Below are 9,778 nucleotides of genomic sequence, written 5' to 3' on the forward strand. Positions count from 1 at the left end.
AGTTGCACTTACTTAGTTAAGATTGAAAAATCTTTTGGATGGAGAAAAATCATAGAGCAGAATTTTTTGTACAGAGTGTAGGACAACACTGCCTACAGATTTAGGTGCCCGACTAAATGAGGTTTTGGCTTAGACGAATTCCAAAGACCATTTCAACATTTTTTGTATTATTCTACTTAGTAGATTAAATCTACTAGATACAGCCTAATTCAAATTCACAACTAATCAATCATAACACGAGTTAAGTACTATTCCAATCAATTCCACCACGTTGTATTGTCTAAAAAATACGTATTTCGTCTCTGTAAGGCCATCTTCAGTGTCACTTATTTTACTCGACTCGACTCAAGTTAATTGATTTTTTTTATTGCGATTGGTCATCGGCGTGGCAAAATTATGATCGGCGGCGCGCCGACCCAAAATCGCCGGCGGCGGCGGCGTGAGTAAAACCACCGGCGGCGGCGGCGCGGCGCGGCGGCGCACAGGTCTACAAGCGACCCGTGCCGAGGGGATGCATGGCCAGGGGGGTGAAATAATAAGCTAGGCCTTTAATGGAGCCTGTGGGGTACCTGGGCACCCTCCACAGTAATTGTCCCTTACCGCGTCATGCTGGGCTCTGGCGTGGTGGACCTCTTTTCCCGAGCAACTCGTGGGACCAAAATGGAAAACCAAGTCAATTCTTCAATTAGTGGTAGTAGTGTAGGCGACAACCCCTTCACAAGAGGTGGGTTGTTCAGGTCTCCGCCTAGGAGGCCAGAGGCAATAGTCGGCAGCTCAGTGCGCAGCGCCAGCGTGGGTCACTCAACCTTCCTCTCGGCTATAAAAACGCCGGTAGGGGTTATTGACGGCCCATGGCTTGTGGAGGCGATGAATCGCAAACGCGATGGGCTTTCGGCCTTCGAGGTGGCGACGGAACAGCTGGACGCCATCATCGACTTTGCGTCATCGAAGCATAACATCAGCAAGGACCTCAAGAGGAGCTTGCAGAAACTTCGAAAGTCGATGCTGGACGCCAAGCTGGAGAGGGCGGTCGGGACTGCCAAGTGTAAACCCGTGAAATCGGTGGAGTCGAGGTCTACCCAGACTGAGGCCCAAGGATTCGCGGACTCGGGCAAGGTCGAATCGACCGAAGGCGTGCCAGCGAAGACGGTGGTGCCAAAGTCTACCCAGACTGAGGCTCAAGTATTTGCGGGTACGTCGGGGGTGACTGCTCCAACGGAGCAGACACAAAAACGGATGAGACAGTCTCCAGGGGATGAGCTCCCTGGGGGGCCGCTCCAAAACGCGGAGGGTTACTACCCCGAACAAGGGTAGTGGGGCTGGGAAGCTGAACCCCGGTCAGGTACCTCCAAAACCGGGGGAGGAAGGACCAGGAAAGGTCCGTCCACTCAGGAAAGACGGTGATAAGGGGTTACGGCAGGCTGAAAGTTCTCAGCCGCACCAGACCAGGGAAATAGAGGGGGGTGACGCCTCCTGGACCCTGGTCAAGAAAAAGAGGAAACCGAAGACGTCAAGGGCCGAAAAGAAGGCCCAGGCGAATGAGGGTAGCAAGAAGTCTAGGGTAGGCGCCAATCGCTCCAGGGGCGATGCCCTAGTCATCACGGCGAACGAGGCTAAGTACTCGGATGTTTTGAAGGCGATGAGGAGTGACGTCAAGCTCGGTGAACTCGGCGCCGACGTACGTCGAATAAGACGTACCCGGATGGGCGAGATGATACTCGAGCTGAAGCGGGGCGTCTCGCAAACGGGCGCCGCCTACAAGAAGTTGGCGGCAAGACGGCAAAACGGTCAAGGTGAGGGCACTCACGACGGAGGCGAATCTAAGGGTTAAAACCTGGACGAGATCGCCGAAGTCGAGAAGCTTGTCACGACACTGCGGCGACAGTGTGAAGTGGAGACGCCCACCGCAGTCGCTCGGCTATGGAAAGGTCCGGCAGGGACGCAGGTAGCATTGGTTCGGCTATCTGCAGCGGACGCCTCCAAGGTAGTCAAGTTAGGGAGCGTCAAGGTGGGATGGTCGGTATGCCCTGTGCGCATATACGAGCAACCCGAAGTTTGCTTCAAGTGCCTGGAACCGGGGCACAAGCAATGGGACTGCAAAGGCCCTGACAGAAGCAATCTCTGCCGACGCTGCGGATTGGAGGGACATAAGGCACAATGCTGTACGAACCCTCCCAATTGTTTGATTTCTTCCAGCAAAGCTGTGAACAGCAAGCACCCCATGGGGGGTTCGATGTGCCCGGCGTTTAAGCGTGCTGCAAAATCAAAGTGCAGGTAACGCAGCTGGCTTGCTCGGCCTCGCTCGAGTGTTTGGTGTGCGCAGGTTTAGAGGAAACGGCGGAACACGTGTTGTTCGTGTGCTCACGTTTTCGCGCAATGCGTAACCACATGCTTGCCACATGTGGTCTGAACACTACCCCGGACAACCTAGTTCGGAGGATGTGTAAAGATGAAGTTGGCTGGAACGCCGTTTTATCGGCTATCGCCCAAATCGTCTCGGAGCTACACAGAAGGTGGCGCGTGGACTCAAGGATGGCTAGTTCAGGCGCAAATAAGAGGTGGTCCAAGGGATCGGAGTCGGCTTCATGGGTCATACCGGTGGTCATGCTCTGTGGTCGAACTCGATCCTTTTATCGAACAAGTGGCCGCGCGAAGAACAACATGGTATCGTCGCTTTCGCGGCGTCGGTCAACCAGGCGGGTTCCGAGCCCGAGGACGGAAAGGGGTCCTCGTCAAGGCTGGGGCAGGCGTAGGCCTCGCATCGGCAAGTCCCTCTGTGTATTGGCGAATAGGCCCTATCGTAGAAAGGTCAATTTGGGGTGCACGCGGCATCATCATTCTTGATACCAGTCGTGCAGAGGGAAGCAGGCGCGAAGTCGACCCTTCCCACCTTCCGAGGACATAGGGCGTGGTAAGGCCACCTGGAAAGCCGGCAACGCGCTGGCACGATACCATGGTGTTCTTCTAGAGAAGCGAGTTACGATGTTCGGTGCTGCAAGGACACGCAGCTAACCTCGAGGGTGCGTTGTGCACTGGCCCCCCTTTGAAGCATTACTTTCTGGTTGTACCGAAGGGACTATGGGCTTGGCGGCAATGGAAACGGTTTAGCGGGTCGGGAATGTAGTCCTGCCTCCCTCGGTGATCCCTAACCCCGCACTTCTTGGTCAACCCAGGATGTCAGTTGAGCAGATTCCCCCTCCATTGTTTAGGAAAAAAAAAAAAAAAAAAACACACACAGACATCACCTCAATTCTTTGAACTGAGTCGATCGGTATACACCACTATCAGTGTTTAGGCATTTTTTTAATGCTTTTAGAGCGATCATCTAGCTTCTACGTATACTTGGTACACGAGAAAGGCAAAAATGGGCAATTTTTAAAATTCATGTATCTTACAAAATGGTGAATTTGGGCAGAATTTTATTCATGGTCCCCTAAGCTTAAAAGTTCAATAGTGTAGTGCATGATGTTTTACTGTGGGGTATTGCGGGGTACCGAACTGTTTTGTTCGTTAAATATTGCGTAAAATATGCTTTTACAAAACTACTAAAAACTAATTTCTGGATGGAGCTTTTATTACAATATCAATCTTATTGCATAGATCTATTTAAGAGCTTTGTAACGATATATAAATATGTTACTTTTGAGACGAAAGCATGGCAAAGCTGTCCTTTTTCCCAAAAAACGTAAAAATATCATTTCTAGGTGGGGCTAGTTTGAAATCTTCTTCTTCTATATACATAAAAATGAATTTCTGTCTGTCTGAACCTTATAGACTCCGAAAATACTGAACCAATCGACGTGAAAATTTGTATGCAAAGGTTTTTGGGGATGGGGAAGGTTTTTTTTGTCTTTATTATCGAGACTTTCAGCCCGAGGGGAAGGTTCTTAAGGTGATTATACAATCAAGCCATGTGGTGAATTTCAAATTCACCACACGGTTTTCTACTCCTATCATCAAAAATTCAAAACCAGCGTAATATTTTTTGTACAATGCTGAAATTAAAGTCGATTGCTTAGCATGAGTAATCAAACGATCTACAGATGTTGTGATCCCCATGGGCGTTGTTGTTCTCTCAATTCGTGCTCTTGAAAAATCACTAGAAAAAGCACGTGGTTTCCAAGATGGCCGATTTGTGGCTTTGGTGTATAACCACCTTAAGATGGTTCGAGACCGCTCGCCTCTTTGCACAGGGGGGCTCCCATACAAATAAAATATCAATTTCTTCATAACTTGAGAATATATCAATTTTAGGCGAAACGAAGTTCGTCGGGTCTGCTAGTAAAAAATAAAAACCGTCCTGATTATAAAAATATAGGTTATAAGCTGTGTATTCATCCCATTTTACTCGCCAAAATCGAAAATTGGCCTTTTGGTAGTTTTGGCTACACCTTTATATGGGGCTGTCCTATTGTGCAGTCGGACAAAAAGTTAAATACATATTTGAAGGAAAGTGCAGATATGGGTGAATATAAAGTGCATTTAGCCAGTTTTGTGATACTGTGTAGATCAGATTTGCATGCAAAATTGCATACAAGTTATTTCCCGCAAAAGATTTCCTATCACTTTGATAGATCTTGGTCAAAAGGTAAACAAATAATATTAGCAGATCACAGGTAAAACACATAGATGTATTAAAAACGAAATCTGTTTGTTTTGCATTTGAACAATATACCTCTTAAATAACTAAATACTAATTGTTAATAATTAGTACTTAGCGATAAGGCAATATAAGTTTTTATAAATAAACATCGTGGAAGTAAATTACTTTCAAGGCAAGGTATGTAACTGGTAAAACCTTTTTTTTTCATAACACTGTTTCTAAATTAATTAGATGAGTGTAGTACTTGTGTGTGAAATTAACAAATATACTGCAAACTAAAAACCTGCCGTATCCTAATACTATGTTCGCACTAGGTCCTTGTAACATGTTATTCGGCTATTTTGATGAGCTTTCTTTTGTCGATAATTTGAATAACATGTTATTCAGGTCGTACTGAAAACATAGTATAACGGAACTATTAAATCTAAACTTTCGCTGTTTGAATTTGATAGAAATTCGTGGTTCAAGTCACAAAACTACATAAGCTTGAATACCGGTTAAGGCTACTCTAACCCTTTCAGGACGGTTGGGTCATATTTGCTCAGCGAATTTATAGGACTAATAAAGGATAAATATCTCCTTCTAGCATCGATGGATATTACCCTGTCTTTATACGCATTTCCACAGTGATTTTTGGAGGCTTTCCATGCTTGCCATTGTCTGAATTTGTGTTTCGATACTTCTGGAGTCTAATTTGGTCGGGGTTCTGCCAAAACGCACCAAGCGGCTTATTGACTGACTAGTGATATTTTGATCGTAAAAGTAAAACGGAAATCATTTCATATCAATTTATCCACACATTTGTTGTAGGATATCCTTAGTTATGGGGTAGTGGGAAATCCAATACGGGTTTTAAGCAATTAAATCTGCTAAGCGGAAGCTTGGACAGAAAAATGGGTAATTTTTTGTTGGTGCGATTTGGCAGAACCCCGGCCATTTAAAGATTAAAGGTTTCTCCAAACACACGCGACGCGATTCTAATGCTTGGTGACTGCGATTCTGTCGCCGTTGGTATGGAAGCGTAAATGGAACATTGCCTGTAGTGACCCAACGATAGAATCGCAGCGACTAGTTGTCGTCGTTGCGGCGATGAAATCGCTTAGGTCTGGGGGAGTCTTAATGATCATGAATCAAGAGTGCTGCAACCTAGTAAGTTGTGCTTATTCTACGTCTCGTCTAACGCGAGATGACCAAATAATGTGAATGGGTGTTATCGTCCATTATCACTTCATTCGATAGAAATTCATAAAGTATGACGAACTTGTAACGTTTAAATGTTCCTAGAACTTTGTCTAATTGCCTATTCAGATTACGAGCTTAATGACTTGATAAAGTGTATCTTGATGTCAAAGTTCACTCATCTTATTTTCATTTCATATGATGTCGTAATCTGAATAGGCTATAACAGGACATTGTGATAAATAGGGGAACGGTTCGGCACTTCATCCCACAGTTCCTATTTCCATCCCATCAAAAACAAAGCAATGAAAAGGAATTTGGTTTGTTTCTTATTTTTGTGATTTTTTTTCATTAGTGAGCACGCGTGTTAGCAAAAAGAAGCGACGAGATTGGTGCTGTATTTCTTTGTTTTGCGATGAGATGAATATATGTTCAGTGAGATGGTAAACGGAACAGTTCCCCTATGTAATTTCAGTCGTGAGAGGCAAAATGCCATTCATATTCAAACGGCAATTTTTCAGAGATTTCATTTAGGTTTCATACTTCGAGCAATGTAGTTTAGACTTTGAACAAAGATATAGGTCCATTCAAGCATTATTTCTTCATAAAAAAAATATAAAGAGAATTTAGCCCCTAAAAAGGCTTAGGACAAATTAGTCAAACCGCAGCATTTAACCTCATCCAAGGCATTTGCCATTTTTTTTTTAAATTTTGTGCCAAGTTTAGACTGATCGGCCATATGGAAAACCACCACCCGGTGTTAAGCGGAGCTGAAAAATTTTTATTTTACCTCCCTGACATGTTATTTTAGTTTTAAAAAGAGTCCTGATTAGTTGCTGTGACCAAAACATAATCAAATAATTACTTTTAGAATATCGATTTCTTATCATTTAAGCAAATAATGGAGAAGCACCCAGATGGCCAACACAAAACTGTGCCACCAATAAAAATTAAAAACGTTCGTTCCCTACAAACCGTTCACGTTTCGGATGATGATGACTCTGGATCTACATCAGAGAACGATAATTTGCAAATAGATGAAACATACGATCCTGTTGTTATCAAAGAAGAGCCATTTATAATAGAGCATGACAATATGGAAATTGTGGAACAATACGAGATGCCTCACCGCACCGCTAGGAAGAAAATTCGTGCTCCCAAACCAAATGACTCGGATTCTGTTTTTGTAATCGACGGAGATACCATGGGAACCGATCAGCACGAACAAGGTTACCACGATAGTGCAACATCCAACAGACACTCAGTAAACAGCGAGGAAAGTGTAACGAACTCGGGATCGCTGGCGCGTAACACTTCGGGACATAGCTCCAAAGGAAATCGCCGGAAAAGTCATCACGTTCCGAAGCAGGTGGGGGATGTCGTCTTTGAAGAAGCAACGATTCTGACCGTGGACGACGAAGATGATGACGATGATGCAGGCACTAGCGATGATCCAAACAGGAACCTAATGAAGAATATTGCGATGTTGAAAACCTGTATAAATTATGTGCTCGAGAATCAAAACTGTCGGACGCTGTCGTTCAAACATAATTATGATAGTACCGCCAAAATGATTGAACATTACAAACAATCGAATAATAAATATTAATTATTTCATACAAAATTGTGTTTCCCTTAATCGAAAATCGTCCTCAGACTGAAGATGCGCGACTACAAGACAATACCATGCTGAAGGTGATTAGGTTCAATTCCCGGTCTAGTCTGGGAGATTTTATGGACTTTCCTGGGCACAAGACAGCCTCATGATATACGAATGTATGGCTCAAAAACTCCGCAGTTAATAACTGTCGAAGTACTTAAAGATCACTAGTAATGTCCCAGTGGGGGATGTTATGTAAGATGTACGATCGAATGCAAGGGATGTAATGTAAGAAAAAAAAGAACATAATCGAAATCCTTAATTAATACACCTGCGATGATATCATAGTTTTTCTGGAAATTTTGTATACTTTCGGCTTATGGCGATTAGTTTATAGCCAATGCTTAAACTTAGTGTTCTAAATGTTTTTGATTAAGGGCTTTTGATGCCAACCGAGATTTAATGCTTGCGTTTCTATATTGTTGTCGCACCATGATATCGAAATATAAGGGAAAATCCACCTCTGTCACTTTTTCGTCTAGGAAACTCGTTTGAAAAGCCCGATTAAACATAGATTTGCTGGAAATGCAGTATAAATGTCAGAGAACAATTATACAGAACATTCTACTATGAATAAATACACTTTAAATCTGTTTTATAATTTATTTGTAGCTGGATTATGCCCCGTAGAATTCCGAATAAAATAGTTTAATTTATAGTCCCTTTACTAGTAGTACTAATAGTAAAGGTATTAAAAAATAAACTATTTTATCTGTAATTTGTACTTTTTTCAATTGACAAAGAATATTATCATGTGTCGGTGCTTTGAGGCTCATTTCTTATATGGTTCAGCGAAACCGCACCAAGCGACTTTTGATACTTTGTTCATAGAATGCAAAACGAAAGTAATTCATATCAATTCATTCGTACATTTGTTGTTGGGTATCCTCAATTATAGGGTAGAAGGATATCCGATACGATTTGTGATCAATTGGTTCTGTTACAGGAAAATTTATACTAGAAAATGGGTAATTTTTCATTCACTACTAAAAATCCACACACATTTATTGGCAAAAATCCATAGATTTAACTTATGTTGTATATCAGCGCACACATAACCATTCTCCACGCGAACTACTAATAAAATACATATCTAAATAAACTTTATGTGCGGTCTCGAATTAGCAATTATTTAATTTATGTGTGGTTCTATATCAATTATATTAGGGTGGAGCTATTGCAAAAATGTATAACGGCGACACATATATCTTATATAGATATTTTTGGCAGTGTTGACACTTGGTGCTGAACCCACACCTGCTTGACGGTCGAGAGAAGTAAAGCCAGAATATTACCATTGCGCTTCGTAAAAACGCAAATGTACAATTTTTGATTTGTTTATTTTGGTTTTGTACTATAGAAGCGAAGTTAAAGAATTGAAAATGTTCACCTTATTATTATTGACCAATAAAATATGTTACCGCTCGAGACCAACAGCATTTTAAGTTTCATAATGCAAAATTATGGATGCCTTCAAAGCTCTTATTTTTATTCTAGCCCAGTATGTTTGGATCGGCCAACTCCGGTGATTTTGGGGCATTTCTTTTTTTTTCATTTTAATTTTACAGCGTTTGGTGGGACAATGGTTTGAAAAGTCATATAAACGTAGTCTAATTATAAGGTTATTTAGTTTGTTAGCTTTATGTGACCACATTGAAAATATAAAAACTTATTGCGTATTTGTGTTATATTTTATAACTTTTGTTTATGCAGAATGGAATTGAATTAATTGTGTTTGCTCTGGGTGTAGGGTATTCGTTCGTCAAATCACTTTGTTTACCTAAGTTATTGTTTCGTCAATGTTCATAAGCTGTGTCAACACTACAAACTCAATGTAAGATATATCATGTAAAAGTGGAAAGTGTTAAAGAATTTGGCTTATTCTGTTATCAATTCTTTGTCAATGTCGGCTATAACTTTAAACTTTAGTAGTTTTAAACTTTTAATAGCTTTATTGTTTTTTAACTACGGTGATTATCTATTAAGATCTAATCAAGGTCAGTTTTAGGGTTCACTTTCCGGTGGCAAAGTTAAGGTTCATTACGCCTATTTCCTATCTATTAGTAAAAATTATCGAGAATGACGCCATCATAAGATTGTTCATTCGTTCATTTATTTAGTCTACATCTAAACAGATAACACTGAATCAACAATTTGAAGCCAATACACAGTTCGAGGCCGCATCTCTCCATCCTCGAATACGCCCCACGCTCGCCAAGTCGTTTTGCACCTGGTCCGCCCATCTCGCTCGCTGCACTCCACGCCGTCTCGTTCCTGCCGGATCGGAAGCGAACACCATCTTTGAAGGGTTGCTGTCCGGCATTCTTGCAACATGT

General features: G+C 42.2%; 1 protein-coding gene across 2 annotated transcripts; it reads left to right on the forward strand.

Annotated features, from left to right (window-relative positions):
* The first annotated feature begins 4,606 nt into the window (after positions 1–4,606).
* On the forward strand, positions 4,607–7,406 carry LOC134216302 (uncharacterized). 2 transcript variants are annotated; one of them, XM_062695222.1, is made up of 2 exons: positions 4,607–4,780; positions 6,654–7,406. In XM_062695222.1, exon 2 carries the CDS (start codon positions 6,684–6,686, stop codon positions 7,389–7,391), a length of 708 nt encoding a protein of 235 aa, XP_062551206.1. In that variant the 5' UTR covers positions 4,607–4,780; positions 6,654–6,683; the 3' UTR covers positions 7,392–7,406. The 2 variants fall into 2 exon arrangements, with proteins under 2 accessions (XP_062551206.1, XP_062551205.1); XM_062695221.1 differs by having other exon boundaries at positions 6,678–7,406.
* Positions 7,407–9,778: the final 2,372 nt, after the last annotated feature.

Source organism: Armigeres subalbatus, chromosome 2, assembly GCF_024139115.2.
Source record: "Armigeres subalbatus isolate Guangzhou_Male chromosome 2, GZ_Asu_2, whole genome shotgun sequence".
NCBI classification, from domain to species: Eukaryota; Metazoa; Arthropoda; class Insecta; order Diptera; family Culicidae; genus Armigeres; species Armigeres subalbatus.

Bases quoted from the DNA above. Each gene is read 5' to 3' on its own strand.
- LOC134216302 (XM_062695222.1), top strand. From the start codon at position 6,684: ATGGAGAAGCACCCAGATGGCCAACACAAAACTGTGCCACCAATAAAA.